The following is an 18,878-nucleotide window of genomic DNA, read 5'->3' on the forward strand; positions in this document are numbered from 1 at the left end:
GTTTTTCCTAATTATTTTACATCAAACAGTGGCAGAAAATGTAGTAGTGGAATGTGCTGGCTGTAAGCTTGCATGTATTCATGCATGCTGTTAGCGTGTGACATCGAGGGAGGACAGTGGGCATCTGTCACAGACTTCTCTTGTTGCAGCATGGATTCAGTCCTGACTGGTTTAACTTCTCCTCTCTTCTAGTACATCACTCGCCTGCCAAAGAGCCAGCACATCTGAATGCATTTCCCGAGCACCCATCCTCCCTGAATTACCTGAGACCCAAGAGGCAGAGACCTCAGATGCTGAATCTGAGCGGTACTGAGATGTCTGGGGTACTCAGACCAAGGCCAGCAGGTCTAGACAGCCCGTCGAGCAACCGCTATGCTGGAGACTGGAGTAGTTGTGGGGAGAACTACTTCTTAAACCCAAAAGACTGCCTGAGTGAAGCAGACTACGATGATGTCCCTTCAGAAGATACGGAGAGCGGGGATGACAGCAGCAAAGCTGAGGAGTTGGATGCCCCGGTAAGATACCCGCAGCCCATCCCCAGAGAGCACACGTTTCAGAGCTATTTGACAATGCAAGCAATAGACTCCGCGGTGGATCACAGAGCAAACCTCAAAGACCTGCAGGAAAGTATTGATACTCTGATAGGAAACCTGGAAAGGGAACTCAACAAAAACAAACTAAATATGAGTTATTAAATCCTGTCCTGCGCACCGCCGCCTCCTTGTGCCTCCATGCCTCTCGTCGGGCTTCCCACAGCCGTGTGAGGAGTGACGGTGCCCCTGAACGCCTTGGGGTAAGGCCACGGCCCACCTTGCGTTAACAAATTTCAAGCCATTCCGTTACGTTTCTGCCTTTTTGTTAGAAGAAGGTGTTGGCCCGATGCGGGTGCTGGAGACAAGCTTAGAGACCATGAGGTGATTCCACGTAGTGGCATTTCTCCCTAAAAAGACTATGCACTTAGGTGGTTTGGGCAGTAGCTGACAGAAGATAAAGCAACATCTCTGCTGTCAGTGGCAGCAGAACTCCTCGTTCCTGAAATCCTGACTCCGGTACAGATGTTCCTCTTGGAAGAGGATGAAAGCTGCTTGGCCTGAGTTTTGCAGCATGGACTTCAGATAGACTTGTTTTTCTATATATGCGATGGCTGCTATGAAAAATGCTTTATATATATATATATATATAAAAAAATATTTATATATAAAGTTTTAATTGTACAAATATTAATGTATTCCTGTATTAACACTTTTCAGTAATTATTTAAACAAGCAAAAATTAAATATTTTTCTAACCTTGTTTGTATATATCTATGTATAAATGTGCATGTGTCTGTAGCCACCTTTGGAAAGGAGAGGTCTCTCAGAATGATGAAACGGACCCATTTCTAGGAAGATGTGTTCAGTGATGCCAGGATGTCGTTACCCCTTGGGTAACACTGCGTTTGATTTATGCGCAGAAACATGGCCAGAGGGAAGGCCGGGTAAATGATTAATATAAATGACCTTGTGTGTTGCAGGGACATCAGTTTGCAGGTGTTGACTATTAACTCACTCTCACACCCCACCCACCCCCATCTTTTTTCTTTCTTTTTTTTTTTTTTCTCTCCCCCCCTCCTCTCCATGTTTTTTCATCTGTAAAGAAGGTCTGGAAGGTACTTACTTTTAAGAAAATACTTCTGGTTTGTCCTTGTAACTTATTACTTTATTCTTGACGTTTCAATACTTCTTTATTCTCTGGTTTCATGTCTTTTTCGTTAAGGTACCATTAAGGTCTGGCTGCTGATAGTTAGACGTGTTTGAGCCCTCTCTGAAGGGCTGTGGCTCTAGCAATGCAAGACTCAAATTCTGCAGAAAGGCAGTTACTTTTTTCTCTGAGTCTTTTAGTTAAATTAATTTCCCCAAAATGGAAACCTTAAGTTGTTACCTGGGGTTGAATGGGTTGAGTGATGTTACTCCTGGGGAGTTTGGGTGGGATTGCAGTTCACTGTGACTCTATTAGATTCAGCTATCCTCCATCCTTTCGGGTCATCTTTTATCATTAGTAATTTATGGCAAGTGATGAGAAACACATTCTTGGTTTAAAAATCATTACCAAAGTGCATACAGATGTTTTGATAGTCCCTCTAACCAAAAGGAGATACGGTGTCATTCCTTGTCCTTCACAGGTCACCCCCAGTGAGGAAGGGGAGGTTGGGGCAGGTGGGGGCTAGAGGGTTATGTGTTTTGAGAGGTCAAACACTGAGTTGCTGTCAGCTGGCAGGGTAGAACTTAATTCTTTTCATCTTTTTGGTACAATGTTGGCATCCTGCCATGGCTTTCCGTTCACCCTGTGCCAGTGGGTAAGTGCTTTTCTGCTAACCCATACTTCCTTATATTGCTTAATTGAAGAGTTATTTATTTACAGTAGCAAGGAATTAAGAATTGCTATGACAAACTTCACCCCTCTCTTCTAAGGAATTATTTTAGCATGGTTTCAAATGGTTTATCCAATCTCATTAATTTATTTTTTATAGGTGTTAAAAAATGCAAAACAATTATTGCAATATAATGATAATGTATGAAAATGTAAATTTAACCTGAAGCATTTATCAATAAATCGATGTATTTTTTTAAACTTTTATACCTACAGAATGTGCATACTTTTTAAACTATAAATTTAAATTCTAAATAAAATTCGAATTAAGAACAAAATTTGACTAAGCCTAGTTAGTGATTATTTAAATCTGTCTAAGCTGATGCCATCCATTTGCACTGGCTGCACATGTGAATTAATTCCATAAAGACATTTAGCTTTTCAGAAGATTTTTTGTTCTGTTGTCATTTCTAGATTGACCCAACATTTCAGCTATATAATTAAAAAAAAAAAAAAAAAAAACAAAAACCAAAACAAAACACAAAAAAACCCCACCAAACCACTACTCAATTTAAATCCAAAAGGGATAATATTCTAGGAAGCTGTCAAACCAGTGTTGTGGCAGCATTTCTTCTATTGCAGGATGCTGATGCTTTTGAACATAACCTGGCTTCTGCACTGGGTGTGTAGATGTATTGGCACTACTTGAAAGATGTTTGCATTTAAAGTTATTTGATAAATGATATATTAAGTTTGCATTTTTTATAATAATCTAGATGGTGTAAGTGAGCACCTTTTGAGTAAGTGTAAGCTTTTTCTACAGGAGGGTTCTGTAACTCAGTGCAGCGGTGTGCTGCACTTTAATATTTTAACCTTACAACAGGGGAAATTAATGACTTGATAAACTGTATTAATGTTACTCTAATAAGCTAATTAAAATATAGTAAAGTATTGGTATTTTTCAAATGAAACATTTGCTGTTAATCTAGTTATAACAACGAGAAATCCTCTTTTAATGAGACATTTCCCAAGTGGTATTTTTGTTATATGTTGTCCCTTATATGTACTTACAGATTATTATATTTCATATAATCATTTATATAATCTGGTCAAGCGCATCCTGCTTATGATTGTTACAGATTCTTAAGAGACAGCATTAGCGTGGGAATTACCCTAATCTAGAAACACTAAATTGGGAGATTAAAGCAACGTGCTTCTACCAAAGTAGTATTGAACATTTTTTATACAAAAGAGCAACATTGGGCTGTGTGTGGTTTGCAGGGTAGAGCTCTTGTCAAACCCTGTGGGCACAGCCAGGAGCTTCTCCTACTGTACTAACCTTTGTTGTTGTCTGCTTGGTGTAACTCAGTGTGACATCAGGAGCAGTTCCTATTCTGCAGGGGCTCTTACTGCTCCTGGCAGAGGTTAAAAGCAGAGGGCAGAGCCTGCAGTTGAGTTCAGAAAGCAGGTGTCCTTGGAGTGTATGGACTTCCTTCAGGTGTGACCTCTGCTTCCCAGGTAAAGAACATGCATGCAGATGCTCTTACAGAAACAGTTCCAAGACTTGCACCAAAATCGCATACAGGTTGTTATACCCAAGCATGGGGCAGTGATGGCCGCGTGCTGGGCTGGGTAGCAACCAAGAATCGTAGTTTGTAGTCCCCAGGGAAAAGCAGAAATGCATCGGTAGGTCTGTGCAACTCTTTGCTGCCCAGTGTTAAGGCCATGATACACTTAGGTGGGTTCAGGAATGAACTAGGCCCATTTGTAGAGTTCTAATCCATCGCTGTTTGTTTAAACAGGATTGTCCAGGTGCTGCCTGGGCTGTGTGGAGTAGAGGGATCGGCAGCATGGCCTTGGGCTGGCTTAAGCTGCGGGGGACCTACATCCCCAGAAACTTCAGATCTTTAGATCTGTCTTTTCCAAATGCATAACGTCTGTGTATGTTCATTAATGCACCAGGCAAGAAGTGTAGCTGCAGCTATTCAGGCATGTTCTAAAAATAGAGGGAAACATCTCTAACAGAAGTAGATATTCAGGGTTTTTGCAGAATAAATCTATAAATCTGATAAGCCAGAGACACATCTGGTATTTCAGCTGCCAGATCTTAACCCCTTCACCTTCTTCCCCATCCCAAGGTATAGGGTTTTCTTAACAGTAAAAATGTATTTTGATGTAAGAATTCTTTATCTCAAATTCTGGAGCTAGCAACAGTTCAAAGATGGTTATTTGGGGTGGTGGGAGGACTGGTGTTACACTTTAGTGTAACTATGATGTATTTGTTTTAAAATGTTATCCTACACAATGAATTAACTGTTCTCATTCTGTTTGACTTTTTGAGAGCCAGGTAGGAAACCCTATAATTTGTCTTAACAACAAAATTTCCTAGGCAAAATTAACCTGTGGAACAGTCTGCCATGAGGTAATGCGAAGCCGACCCTACAGGTATTTGAATGTCTAGGACTGCATTAGAGAGGATAAAAGATCGTGATGGGATGTATAATCTCATGCCTCTGGTGTTATTTGGGAACAGAGTTGAGGAGGAAAATGGCTCTCAGGAAGGCTCTTCCCCTTCCATTGGGGGATTCCTGCAGCTCCCCAGACTACTTTGCTCTGGGCATGTAGGGGGGCTGATCAGCAGAGCCCTGATCCGCTGCCTCCTTGTCCTGTTAGGAAAACCCAGCTGAAATCTGACTGTCTTCTGGAATACTTTCTTAATCAAAACTCTCAAGAGTGCCTCTGTGGTGGGGAACAAGGCTCACGTTGAGGCTTCTGCCTCTTCTGGGCTGTAGTGACAGAGCTACAGTGGAGGGGAGATGGTTGGGCTTTCCAGGTAAGCCATGATCATATGGTTGACTTCAATGTGTACGTAGTTTGCAGCCCTGTTAATCAAAAATCTGTGGAAGGTGATCTGAGGTGGTGTTCCAACAAAGTCCAGGCCTGATAACAGAGAGCTGAGCTTTTTAATCAGTCAGTTGTGGGATATCTACATTATCTGTGTGGAGCAGCAGGCTGTTAGTTAAATATTGATTTAGCAGAGGAGCTGTTCTCTTCCTGTTTGACCTCTGACTGCAAACACTGTGCTGCAGGTGGTAGGGACGTGCTTGTTGAGTTTTCCTTGGTTTTAATTTAGAGGTAGTTTAATATGAGGGGCAAGGAATATTAATATAATATTTAAACTTCAAACTAACAAACAAAAGACTATTTTTCAAACCAAGTTCTATCTAGTGGCACCAGACCTCTCTCAAGTCTGACCAAAGTCCAGTCAACGTGGTAAAAGTTGATGGGGAGATCCTGGCTGTAGAAGAAGGGGCATCTTTTTAACACTGCCTAAAACCAATTTGCAATGTTTATTTCAGGACACAGGAGGCTCACACTGCTCCTGTTTCGTATTTGGCTACACTTTACTCTGACGAAGCAGAGCACTGGGGCCGGCTATCACTTGTCAGCCGAAGATCCTCTCTGCAAATCCCCCGTGTGTCAGTCGTCTTTTGTGCTTTATTGTCTACCGTGACCATATGGACATTTGTTTGACAGGAGTCTGTGACCCTCAAACAGTTTGGTGAGTCATGGAAAGAGTGAACTCACCCGTATAGAGTTTAATCTGTCCTCTAATAGATTTAATTTCTGCTTGACAGGCTCTGCTCTGTTACGTGGTGTCTGACCAGGCTATTGAAACCGAGCAACCAGCAGAACACTGCTTAAAGAGTCATCTCTGTGGATGGAGGATGAACATTAATATTCATGAGCTGTTACTCATTTACGCTGGTAAATATTAAAACTTCTGTGTAACACTGTTCAATCTCTCTCAAGAATAGTTGTCTTTTGACAGAAATACACCCACTCAACAGCCACAGTGTGCTTGGTAAAAGCTGTTCTAAATAATACTGATTTCTTCAAGGGAACAATGTATTTTAATGGCTTTAGTTTTCTGTTTGTAAGCATTTGCCAGGCTTAAGTAACAATCATTTTCTAATCTGATGATGGCAAGTAAAAGTGGTTCAGCCTGCGAAGTTTGAAGGGTTTGTGCATAGTGTGGTCAGATCTACACTTTCGGTTCAGCAGCCCCTGAAATTTGTTTAGTAATTTATATCGTCCTCCCTTAGTGTATCAACATATGGATTCAGCAGAGGTGCAAGGGGCTCCCCTATCATTTAAGTGTAGTAAGTAATAGATAGAAGACTTTATAGCATGGTGAATATTTGTTGTGCCTGCATTTAAGGGAACAGAACCAGGTTGCTATTTTTGAGGGAGCATTGATGTTGACTGCATAGGCAGTAACATTATATGATGCCTTTTGAGCGTTGCAGCAATCTTCTTGGGATAGATCCTCTTGTAGCAGTGATGGCCTCCTGTCTTCCCTGCTGTAATCCAGGTGACTGCACATGCTATTTTGGAAGACAGTTGGTTGTAGAAGTTGTAGTGGGTAGAGTAAAGCTAGCTAATGAAGAAATCATCTTTAGTGCAAAAAATACCTTTGTTCCTATGCTTTATGAGCTGCAGTGGCTCACTGATTTGTAAGAGCAATTCAGGGTCTGGTTTTGATGTTTAAATTCCTTAGGTGAGAGTGGAGCTTTTGCATGAGGAATTGTTCCTTCCATCTCCTGTGTTACTGTGATTGTTGTGGTCGTCTGAGGTACCCGTGTACCTGCATGCCTCCCCTTCTCCTTTCAACGGCAGCTCGGGGACGTGGGGCTGCACAAGTCTTGGGTGAGCGTTCTCTGCTCTGGTGTGCTTTCTGTCACCATACCTTCAGAACAGGAAATGTTCTGCACATCTCAAAAAAACAAAATGAAAAACCCCAAACCTACTGTTTTCAAGAGGGGTGAATACTTTGGGGATGAGGGAGGAGATGCTTGCTGGAGCTGAGTAGCAGAATTTGGATGGCCTATGTGAATCTAACTACTAGATTTAATGGCTTCCCCTCTGGTGGGATGTATTGGGTCTGGCTGAGATGGAGTTAATAGTCCCCATAGCAGCCCTCATAGAACTGTGCTCTGCATTAGTAGCTAGAGAGGTGTTGATAACACACCAGTGTTTTGGCTACTGCTGAGCAGCGCTGGCACAGCATCAAGGCTGTCTCCCCAACATTTTTGCCCCCTCCCTCAATGGCAGGTTGGGGCAGGGCAAGATCTTGGGAGGGGACATAACCAGGACAGCTGACCTAAACTAACCAAACAGATATTCCATACCATATGACGTCAGCTCAGATATAAAAGCTAAGTAAAGGGAGGCGGAAGGGAAGGCATTTTTTGTCTTCCGGAGCAACCACCACACGTACTGAAGCCCTGCTTCCCAGGAAGTGGCCAGACATCGCCTGCTGATGGGAAGTAGAGAATAATATCATTTGTTTTTCTTTGCTTTCGCGCGCGACCTTTGCTTTCATTTTATTAAACTGTCCTTATCTTGACCCACGAGCCTTTTGTTATATTTTCTCCCCCCTGTCCAGCTAAGAAGGGGGAGTGATAGAGCGGCTTTGGTGGGCACCTGGCACCCAGCCAGGGTCAACCCACCACATGGGAGCAGGCGGATGTAGATGGGAAGGGTGAATACTGGAACATTGGTTTGACTGGCTGAGTGGCGTTTAAGATTTTTACAGCTTATAGAGTCCTGACAGACACAGAACTTTGAAAACTATTATTTAAACAGATGGAATATTCATTATAACTGTATTAATGAAAGATAGTGGGGAAAGTGTGCCCAAAATAGTTGTTCTCTAACCACATTGTGAGTAAATAAATGTATGAAGTTCATGAAACAATAATCTCTAACTACAAGAAGCTTTATTTCTGAAGCTAAACATGTTCTGCTGAAATAGAGGTCCTGAAATAAAAAACCTCGCTGGTTTTAAAGGTGATAATGGGCTCTAAGCATCTGATGAGGAGAGTATTTCTTGTCCTTTACTAGTCCTAAATCCATTAGCATCTGCTTCTCCACATTCAGAAACACAGTATAGTCTGTATTTTCTTGCTCTTCTATCTCTTCGTGCTCCTCTATCTCTTGTTTTCTGTAGTCATACTCTGAAGGAAAAACACATACCAGGCAATAATGCACTGTTAAGCTTTGAAACCTGTATGCGACCCCATTGTTTTCCAGTGGATAGTATCAGTGCTATCACAAATTAATGAAAATAGGCATCACCTAGGCCTACGTTAACTGGATTGTCGTTTCCTGATATTATTAAACCATTTACCAAAGAATGGATAGGCAAAATCCTTGTGTGAAAAAAGAACGGAAGGCTGGAGTCTCTCCTCACTTGAAGGAGCAATGTTTATAGGGAAGTTGCCAAAATGTAACTTTGTGAAGGAGCAACTGATGTAAAAAGAAAAGCAAATTCACAGTTGTTGAACGTCCATAGGCTCTAATGCTTTTGCAGGAGTTTCACTTGACCAAGAGCTGAACTCACATGAACAAGGACCATCTATTCCACTCCTAAGAATTGTAAATATGAAATAAGAATCTGCTAAGATAATCTGATTACGTCCATCCTGATTTTTGAAAATGCTATGGGAAACCCTGCCTAGCAAAACGGGTGCATTTTAAAGATCCAAAGAAACGGAGGAAGTTTTCTTAATTCCAAGTGTAACATACCGTTTTCTCCCTCTGTGCCTCCAGCTCCATTTCAGTTCTGTTTTGGCTTGAAACTCTTGATACTCTTGAAACTCTTGTTCACAATACTTGAGATATTTGACTTCTCTTTCCAAATAATCAAGTACATCAGCATGCTGTTAACACAGTGACAAACAAGGGTCATTATGTGCCCAAAGATGCAGAATTATTGCTGATGATCTGAACGGTATTATTAGTTTATCTATATTGGGAATATAGATATCTCTATCCAAATAATTTTCAGCAAAACAATATACACATGTGGATTGAAACCAATTGATTTTGGATACAAATACGCATGGGGTTAAATAATTTTTATTACACTGACTCCGAGTAGGTCATCCTTCAGGAACCTGCACTGAAATAACTAAACCAGTTTTAGGTTAGTGATTTCACTAAATCAGTTCAAATCCTCACTGACCCAACTTTAGGCACAAAGAAACCATAAAATACCATACTTCAGTATTACACTATGCATTTATCTGGGATTCTGTGTTTTAGTTTTCATTAGTCTCTTCAACAACTTAGTATTTTTCAGTGAATACTTGAGTTAGGATGAATGTAATCTAAGTATTAGTGACTGCTCCTGGGTTAATAATTCTGTGCCCTAAATAGTGTAGTCACAAATCACATGTAATTTGGGCAGAAGCAATATGTTTCCTTATGTTATAGCACTTAGCTCCTACCTTGCTTCAGGGAAGTTCCTTTTACTAAAATGAGACTGCTGACCTGTTGTTATATTGCTACATACCGTAGCTCTGTACACAGCAAACCATTATGGGATGTTTATAAACTGTTTAAGTGCATACATAAACTTAACTTAAAACTGGGATAGGATGGGAAGAATATTTTGTAATGTAAAAATAACAGACTAGGCAGCAGGTAAGACTGCCAGACTGGATGAGATGAAAACACTAGCTTGATCTTTGGCTGGGAGGTGGGGGAAAAGAAAACTGAGAATGATGTAGAAATAAAGAGAAATTAAAACTGTTTCCATTGTTCCCATGGCCCTTTGGTACAGATAGTCCTTATTTCAAAAAAACAATGAATGAGTGGTAATGTTAGTAACAGTTTGCAAAATGTGCTTTAACTAAGCTAGAACCAGCTACTAAGCTAGAACCAGCTACTAAGCTGTGTAAATCAAAGTACCAAATTTACAGGAAAAATATTGATGCAAATGCAGACAAGAAGGTGTAAAGAAAGAAACTCAGTGTATTTACATTACTATGCACTATATAGCATTGCTTTAATGCGTGAAACCAGGTGTCATTTTATGCATGAGGCAAAAAATGAACTCTTTACTGTGTTTTCATGTAGCCAGGTTGGAGCAGTGGAATTCTGCCAGCTGTCACCCAGGTTTCCTTTAGGTGCCTCCTATCTGAGCTCTGCGCAAAGCCAGCTTTGCACCTCCAAAGCCAGGTGATCTTTAGAGAATATGGCCATACTGATCTCAAATTAATTGCCATCCATTTGAAGGCAAGTTTTTCCAGGCAGGCCTGTTTCTGTGTTGGAATTTTCAGGATAAAGTGTCACAGAGATTAGTAAAAATTCTTACTGACCTCATTCCTCGAAGGGTGACTTAGTGTCTGACAGATTTCCAAAACATGCAGTACTCCAAGATCATCAGAAACAGCTACAAAATGCTGCTTTGCTGAAAGATATTTGACAAAAAACATATAAGCAATCTAAATTCCAACAGTAACACATACCTCCACCCAAACAGGAGCTACAGAATGTTCATTTTTTGGTCTTCTTGGTTTATTGCTCACTGCAGCAAAAAGGCAGCCTTACTGCTCTCTTATTTTCTTAACAAATGAAAATTCCTTTAAAGTTCAAACTCTTTTTTTTTTTTTTTTTTTTTTTTATGAAATTAAATGTTTTCAGTTGCTTTATGCTGTGGTAGTACGCTTAGAACTGATGTATGCATTTGTGTTTATACAGCACAGTGTTAAATCAGTGGAAGTATGTACTTATAGAAGATCATCTATAACAAGATTAGTGTGCCTTGGAGTCATGGGGCATTTTGCAAACAGGGTGGCACAGTAAAGTGCAATCACTGTCAACATACGTGAGGCAGTCCAGGGGCTGATGAAAGTGATCATTGATTCGGAGATGTTCTGGAAATGAGATGGCTCATGAGTTTTCTTCAGTAAGTCCCAAATATCTATATTTCCATCGTCTCTGCCAATGAAGAAAACTCCTGGTCTTGTTAAGGACCAGTGTCCCGCAGTGTTTCTTCCTGCAGAGCAGCTTGACTGAAGGATTGGTCCATTCTTAATTTGTTTGAAAACAAATAACAGATAGACCCAACAATCAAACAGTACTATCCATTCACTGCTTCAAATCTATCATTTAAGAACATTCACAATTGAAATGATCCTATTACAAAAATTATATCAATGGCAAAATTAGTATCACCTTCTGCAGATAGAGTAGAATTGTGGGGAAGTAAAAAACCTGGTATCTCACTTCCAGTCTATTAAGGTAATCTGTCTATCTGCTCTTAAAACCTGTGGTCTTGAGATTTTGCCAGGTGCAGCTAACCTGGATTCCTACATGAGAGGAACTGTAAAAAAACCCACATTTCTTTGTCTTCAGATGATGAAAAGACTGCATCCTCAATATGAGTTCTTCAGACCTGTTTAGCACACATTGCCTTTATTCTCTGGTTTCCCTAGCAGCAGAAATAATTTCTTGAGAAGCTACAGTGTTTACAAGGTTGGAATTGAAGAAGGTCACTTCATTCTTTTTTTTCTGTAAAAGGCAAGTTTACAAAGCTATTTCTAAAATAGTTTTCTGATGTGAAGACAAAGGAAAAGCTCTTCTTATACCCAATTTATTTCTAAACTATGAAGCTTTGTGACTTACAAACATTTCTGAAAATACAGATTCTGAGGCTGTTGTAGTTCTGTCTTGGATATCTATCAATTATGTTACAGCTGTGTTAAAGTAACTTACTGTAACGCCTTCTTTCCAAATAGCAAAATTCCGGCCTCCGACACTTAGAATGATGTCTTTAAAAAATGGAGATCTCTGGAGAGTGTTGATAGTTTCCGTGTGGATGGTGTCTTTCTGTGTGTGCTTCTGAACTAATGGAATGAAAAAGGCAGTTACTTGTAACTAGTGCATTAGTGATAGTCCTCACAATGGGAGTTACGCGAAGGGAAACAAGAGTGCAGGATCCAGCACAGGCTTCAAAGATATAGGCCTCATTTTTTTGCTCACATGGTATAGGAATCGGAATTGCTGCAAATCTAGTTACTTCCATGATTTGTGCCAATTAGGGACATAGTGATGCACCTGTGATACTGGAGAGGGTTTTTGCTATTCTGTCATGACAGCTAAACTGCTTGCACTTTTGAGGGTGTACTGCTAAATCCTAGTGTCATCAGTGAGAGAGACTACTATAGCAGATGAGCAAGAACCTTAAAAAGACAGAGTATAGGTGCAAATATTTTAAAGTTAGCGATATATTAAGGTTTAAACAGATATTGAGAAACTTGAACTTACTAACTGGTTTTGCTGAGTCACTATCAATTTCCATTTTCCAGTCAGAATAAACGATTTCTGCATCCTGCGATGCCAGAAAAATCAAGTAAATGCTAACGTTAGAGCTTGGTGGTTTATATCAAAGTGACTTGTTTTTAAGCTGTGACTGCTTAATAATAACCATCATTAAATATGTTCTGAGTAAATTAAAACCTAAATTTGCAGCCAATGACTGAAAAAAACCACTAAAATTTTGGATCACCATTTTTTAGTTACGTATTGCCAAAACTGCTTTACTTACCATGATGTATGTAGGCAGTCCTTCCTGCAGAATGACGTGCTTGGTTTTTACAGTTCATGCTTTGCTCCACTATTTTGGGAAAGTGTGACTGGAAGCAAAAAGGTGGCTAGAAGCCAAATTTTCATTTCCATATGAACTCAAAACTGGGAAAGATTTGGGAATATTAGATACATGGGGTAGGTAGAGGGCTATGAATAGGTGGGAATTCCTAAAGTAGAAATAAGTTGTGGGGGAAACTGGTATAAACATTTTCACCTGACGTTTGCAGAAACTCAAAAAAAATACTACTGATCTTATGGGTTCTGGAATAAGGAAATACTGTTTGGTTCCTGATAGCAGGTAGTTAAGTTCAGCATATTTTGGAAATGTCTTCTAATTCTGCCCTTGAAGTCAGGGTTCATAGTCTACCAAATATTGGGGTTTTATTATTTTAAGCATGTAGCTAAATGCATTAAGATGGGAATAAAATGTGGCATGTCCAGAAAAATCCTTTTAGTTAACACCTGAAGAAAACATGCAAGTCCATACGTTTGTGAAAACTCTTTCATTTAATTGTTCAGTTTTTTGGATATCTTGGATTAACATTTTCATTAGTAATCTCTTATTTCTACTTACTTCAGTTCCAACAAAAAAGTCGGTGGAGATATTCTGTAGGACTTTCAGATTTTTGCTTGAAGAAGTACCCATCTCTGTATATGGGCTCTCTTTGGTGGGTACTTCTAGTGTGTTCAGAGATTGCACCTTCTCTGGGAAGCAATATGGATACATCTATTCATTATACACTGGAATTTATCAGACCAAGCAAATCCTTTGTCTTATAAAGGTAGTTCATAGATAAGGGGAATTTCAAGAGGAGACCGAAGAAAGACTGCCAAGTAAAGCAGCAGTTCTGTAGGCTAACTGTTTCCTGGTGGAATCTCCCTATTGCTGCAGCTGCTCTGAAGTCAGTGCTTCCCATACCCTGACAGCTACTTAGGGTAGCACCATTCTGTTCTTCATCAGTTTTACAGAGCATCAGTGTCTCCGTGGGAACTGCCCTTACACATCCCCCTTAGCTGCTGCAACCAGGAGCTAACGTTTCTGCTCCATGGAACGGCACAACCTGTCTCCTGCAGTCTGTGCTGTGACAGCATGCACCAGAGCAGCTATGCCACAGCGGCTCAATTGCCTGAAAGGCATTTTCTGGCATGGTTTGCAGTCACTCTCTCAGGTAGTCCAACTCTTGCGCTACCTGTGTGTCAGCTTGCCAGCTTTACAGAGGGATTAGTAGTGTGTCCCTACCACAAAGTACCATAATAAGAACTGATCTACTATGGAATGTGAAGTGCTAACTTCACGCTCTGTAGTGAAGAGTGACACCGTTATCCAAAGCACTACAGAAATACCTACAACATATACTGTTACTCCAGGATTATTTTGCTAAAAATAGTATTCTGTAAGGGCTGAAAAGGACATATTGTTTCAGGGATAAAGAGACTGGGTGGGGGACTTGCATGGGCTATTAAGTGAAACCTGGCAGTTACTGTGGATACAGAACTGCTCTTTTTGTATTCAATACATGTACGTATCTTTGTAGTCAATGCATGTATGTCACACTTTGAATACCAGTATATTTAAGAAACCTTTTTCCCCAGATGCATTTAGCTATACAACGTTTTGTTGCTCAGCTTTCATTATGTATATACTGAAATATAAGCTTATTAAAAACACTTTCCCCAATAAGGTGTAATAAAAATATTACCTGAGGTTTTGTAATGATAATGCAGTTCCCTTAAACTAATTCTGACGGGTCCATACTCTGTGTTGATATCACTTTCGCACAAGTTTATCTGTTCAGAAAAAATGCATTTGGTAACTCATTTTGTCAGATCTTCAAGGTACAAGGCTAAATGACTTTCTGCTGTAATGGAACAGGTCTTTTCAGTTTGCAGTGTGTTTGTAATACTCCATGAAGAGTATTTGCTGCCTCATGTGCAAGCACAGAGGAAATGCAAACCTGTGGTTTCTCTTGTGTTATCCTTTCCCTGTAAGGATTTTGCCATATTTCTAGCAAAAAAAACAGCTCTAGTGGTCACGCTTGTTCAACAACTGTACCAGCTACAGCTATTCTGAGCAGCACAGATCAGCAGGTCCAAAATTACCCCTCCCCCCACCCCAGATTATTTTCAGCCTCACTTTTTTCACAAACTGCTATGACCATTTTAATCAGACTGACTGCTGGGTTGCCAGTAATTATGGTTCTGCTGACCATGGCCATGTTTCACAGTTTGGGACCCACTGAGATAGCACAGCAGTTGAAAAGGCTGACAGGAACTTACACTATTAATATAACTACTTTTGCACCTACTGCAGTTTTTAAGAGGCAGTCGTGCTGTTTCTTGTGAGTAAGCTTTTCAAAATGCATTTTACTGAAGTTTCAGAGGAATGTTGAAGTCTTTCATTTCAAAGTCAGAACGAAGTTCACAGGGAAGTCACAATTTGCTGGAAAAATTAGAGTTGGGAAGCAAAAGAATACATTCCTATGGAGTTCTGGCCTTATCTACAGTTTGGCTTGATCCTTCTGTTATATATTTGTGTACAGTACCTTTACGAGAGGTTTCCAGCAGAGATCTAGATGCTTAAAAGTATCTGGAACATCAGGGGGCATATAAAAAATTTCCCCCTCTCTTACTTTATCAGACGAAAGTTGTTCAGGAAGTTTGGTGGCTGGAATATTCCAAAATAATACTGAGCTGCAAAATGATTGTATAATGTTATTCCTTGTTTTTGTTTCAAAGTCAGATGCTGTTTTCCACACACATTTTAAAGTTGCCTTTTTTTAGCCTTTCATCTCCAAACTTTATGTAGCAATAGAGACTCTGAAAATCAGACAAATGCTGAATACTTAATTGCTGCTTTTGTAAATGATGGCATATATTCCTTTATTCACCATTTCATCAGTTGTTCACTATACCAAAGCAGCTAGATAGCACTTATACAGCTTGCTTATGGGGAGTTACTGGGTAAAGTTACTGGCACTACCTGGGTGAAGTTTCTGGAGGCTGAGAGAACTGGACAGAATTCTGTAGCGGGTGATCTTAGTAATCCAAATAGAACCTCGTTCCCAATTCTTGTGTGTACCAATTTATTTGCTGACATTCAAGGCAAATTGTCCCACTCACTTGAATCTGTCATCTCATTGGAGTTTTCAGCCTTCTGATTGTTCCTGCTGCTCTACTCTGGACTTTCATTCACAGATTTGCTAGAGACAATGATAATTTTCCTCATTGCTGATATCTCTTCCCCTTTTCTAACAGGAGTTGCTCAGGGACCTGTGCTCTTCAAGGATGACATTACAGTGACTTCCCTGCTCTTTACTTTATGTGAATACTTTTGATTTGGAGCCCTGGTGTGTGAGTAGTTTAAATTATTTCTTCCATGTGCATTACTTGCATTACACTGCAAACTTATTAACAACTGTATTTGCAATCATTCTTCTAACTTAATTCTTTGAAGTCTTCTCTATATTTGATTAGGGAAAATGACTCCGTATCACGACAAAATTTTGCTCTCTCCAACCCTCCTTTTGATGTAACTAGCAAATATATGATTGAACCCAGCCATGCAGCCTTGAAGCCTTAAGCCTTTTGCCATCATGAAAGCTAAACACTTATTTCCACTTTTTGCATTCTGCCCCCTTGCCAGTCTTTCACATGGGATAATATTTGGTCATAACCATCATGACTATTAAGTCCACAAAACGGGAGATTCACACAGAATAATTTTGCCCAGCTAGTATACAAGTTTAAGTGTAGTTTAGAGTATTTCTATGGCCTCAAAATCTTTAACAGCTTTTTGTGCAAGTCACATAATCAATGTAATTGTGGGAATGTTGTTCTCCAGGCCAATGCATGTGTGATCAACACTCTTCTTAAGGTATACACAGAATATAAACGTATATGTGTGAGGTTTTTCAGTTAATGAACCCTTAATGCCATTACTGTAAAGGGCTTAACTGGCCAAGAACTTGATGTGCTTGTCTTCTGCATACAGAATTTCAGCTATTCAGGATAGGCTGATAGGAATCCAGAAGTGTGCTAGTTAAATCATGGAGTATGCTCCATAAAGCTTTCCAAAGGAAACTGGAAGATGTCTTGTAGAGTATGTATTGTATATACCAATCAGGGGAGCAGGTTACAAGATGCACGCGAGTTTCAGCTCTCTTATCAAAAGTAGCAGCCATTTGGTTGTCCTAAAAATAACAGTAATAATAATTACATGGGGAGAAAATAATGAGAGACAAAAATTATACTCTGCTAAGTACTTCAACACATAAAATGGGCTTCTAGAAATTAAGTCACCGTTTCTGCTTAGGTAAGGTTTGAAAATCAGGACTTATTAACTTGTAGTTATAAAGTCAAGCTATTTTACAAATGTAGTTCAAGTGAGCTGATACCAGCTTTGCCTGCTAAACACCTAAAATTCTGAATTAAGTCAGCAGGATAAATACTTGCTGGCACCACTGCAAGTCAGGCCCTCCTTAGGTTGCCATGTTTAACTTTTTTTAATCCAGCTTAATCAAAGAGCAAATCATTGAGAAATTTATCTTGAACCGTTAAGTGGAGTGGGAGTGATATCTCTTTGACAGGTTTACACCATGGGTCATATCTCTGAAATTATCTTGGCTAGACCACACTGTGGGATGGTAGTGGTGCCTTCAAATATTAATTATTAACAGTTTAGTTTGTGTATGGTGGGGTTCTGCAGGTTTTATAGTACTTATCATTTACCAAGTATTCATTGTTTTATACCAAATTTATTTTAATTTATTCAGAAAAATAAAGGAAAGGTATCGGGGGTGGTGGTGGTGGTGGAACAAGTGATTATAGGCTATGCCCTGATGAAATATAATTTCCGGTATATGCAAAACATATATACTCTGGCTAAAACTGTACTTATCAACCACATGGCAAAGTTTCAGCTATACTTTTTTTTTTTTTAGGCCAAATCCTACTCGTATTTTCATTCATGAGTTGCCTACCTGGAGTCAAAATAGTATTCTCAAAACCGTGCAAAGCTGAATTAGGTTCTGGATATAACTTTGAATACTTTTTCATTGATATGTAATAATAAACTGCTGATTTTAGAAACTGTGCCATAAAAACTGCAATGCTGTGCAAAGGCCAACACACATTCCATGTTTATATAATAAAAAGTATGTCCCAGTATGTTGCTAAATATTGACAAAATGATTCCTTTGTCAGTGTTATTTACCAAGCATGGGTTTCCTGTATCTGTTATCCCAGATAAACATGAAAACAGCTTTCTGAGCCTAAACCTTGGTTGAAAAAACCTCACCCAGACAACAAAGGCCACAACAGCATTCTGCTATCCAATCGCTTTCTTCATGTTTTACATTGGTACAAATTAGTATCCATGGGTACTACTGTAGCATAATTTAATAATGAACAGTTGTATCAGCTTTCTTTTTGTGATATATGTGCACCCTTTTCCTCACTTTTCTGGTAATGTTGCTAAGGACTGCTGTATGTATGAAGTTCCTCACGGGTCAGTATTGGGACTGGCACTCTTTAACATCTTTGTTGGCAACATGGACAGTGGGATTGAGTGCACCCCCACCGAGTTTGCTAACGACACCAAGCTGTGTGGTGCGGTCGACACGTTGGAGGGAAGGGATGCCATCCAGAGGGACCTTGACGGGCTTGAGAGGTGGGCCCATGCGAATGAAGTTCAACAAGGCCAAGTATAAGGTCCTGCACATGGGTCGGGGCAATCCCAAGCACACATAGAGGCTGGGTGATGAGTGGATTGAGAGCAGCCCTGTGGAGAAGGACCTGGGGGTATTAGTGGATGAAAACCTGAATATGAGCCAGCAATGTGCACTCGCAGCCCAGAAAGCCAATTGCATTCCAGGTTGCATCAAAAGAAGTGTGGCTAGCAGGTTGAGGGAGATGATTCTCTTCTACTCTGCTCTTGTGAGACCCCACCTGGAGTACTGTGTTCAGCTCTGGGGCCCCCAGCTTAAGACAGACATGGATCTGCTCGAGCAGGTCCAGAGGAGGGCCACAAAGATGATCAGGGGGCTGGAGCACCTTTCCTATGAGGACAGGCTGAGAGAGTTGAGGTTGTT

The 18,878-nt window shown here is 40.1% G+C and overlaps 2 protein-coding genes and 1 long non-coding RNA gene across 11 annotated transcripts in view; 2 read left to right on the plus strand and 1 right to left on the minus strand.

Annotated features, from left to right (window-relative positions):
- Positions 1–2,687, plus strand: part of SYDE2 (synapse defective Rho GTPase homolog 2) — a 50,456-nt gene extending 47,769 nt beyond the window's left edge. For 2 of the 3 annotated variants that reach the window (XM_030031733.1, XM_030031732.2), the window contains exon 7: positions 193–2,687. In XM_030031733.1, coding sequence (XP_029887593.1) covers positions 193–695 — 503 coding nt within the window. In that variant the 3' untranslated portion in view covers positions 696–2,687. The remainder of the gene's footprint in view (positions 1–192) is intronic. The other variant, XM_030031735.2, reaches the window with a different exon arrangement.
- Positions 2,688–4,847: 2,160 nt separating this feature from the next.
- On the plus strand, positions 4,848–18,348 carry LOC121233695. Of its 3 annotated transcripts, none has more exons than XR_005933668.1 (4): positions 4,848–5,911; positions 5,988–6,117; positions 16,045–16,140; positions 17,730–18,348. It is a non-coding gene; the product is annotated as an uncharacterized LOC121233695 (long non-coding RNA). The 3 variants fall into 3 exon arrangements; XR_005933669.1 differs by lacking the exon at positions 17,730–18,348 and having other exon boundaries at positions 4,848–5,628; positions 5,709–5,911; positions 16,045–16,198; XR_005933667.1 differs by lacking the exon at positions 17,730–18,348 and having other exon boundaries at positions 16,045–16,198.
- Positions 8,116–18,878, minus strand: part of DNAI3 (dynein axonemal intermediate chain 3) — a 31,354-nt gene continuing 20,591 nt past the window's right edge. For all 5 annotated transcript variants that reach the window (XM_041127733.1, XM_041127734.1, XM_041127732.1 and 2 more), the window contains 10 exons: positions 16,906–16,979; positions 15,333–15,480; positions 14,490–14,577; positions 13,364–13,494; positions 12,469–12,532; positions 11,917–12,047; positions 11,027–11,231; positions 10,518–10,609; positions 8,941–9,074; positions 8,116–8,369 (listed from right to left, as the gene is read on the minus strand). In XM_041127733.1, the coding sequence (XP_040983667.1) occupies positions 8,363–8,369; positions 8,941–9,074; positions 10,518–10,609; positions 11,027–11,231; positions 11,917–12,047; positions 12,469–12,532; positions 13,364–13,494; positions 14,490–14,577; positions 15,333–15,480; positions 16,906–16,979 (1,074 nt within the window). In that variant the 3' untranslated portion in view covers positions 8,116–8,362. The remainder of the gene's footprint in view (positions 8,370–8,940; positions 9,075–10,517; positions 10,610–11,026; positions 11,232–11,916; positions 12,048–12,468; positions 12,533–13,363; positions 13,495–14,489; positions 14,578–15,332; positions 15,481–16,905; positions 16,980–18,878) is intronic.

Source organism: Aquila chrysaetos, chromosome 12 (genome assembly GCF_900496995.4).
Source record: "Aquila chrysaetos chrysaetos chromosome 12, bAquChr1.4, whole genome shotgun sequence".
In the NCBI taxonomy this organism is placed as follows: Eukaryota; Metazoa; Chordata; class Aves; order Accipitriformes; family Accipitridae; genus Aquila; species Aquila chrysaetos.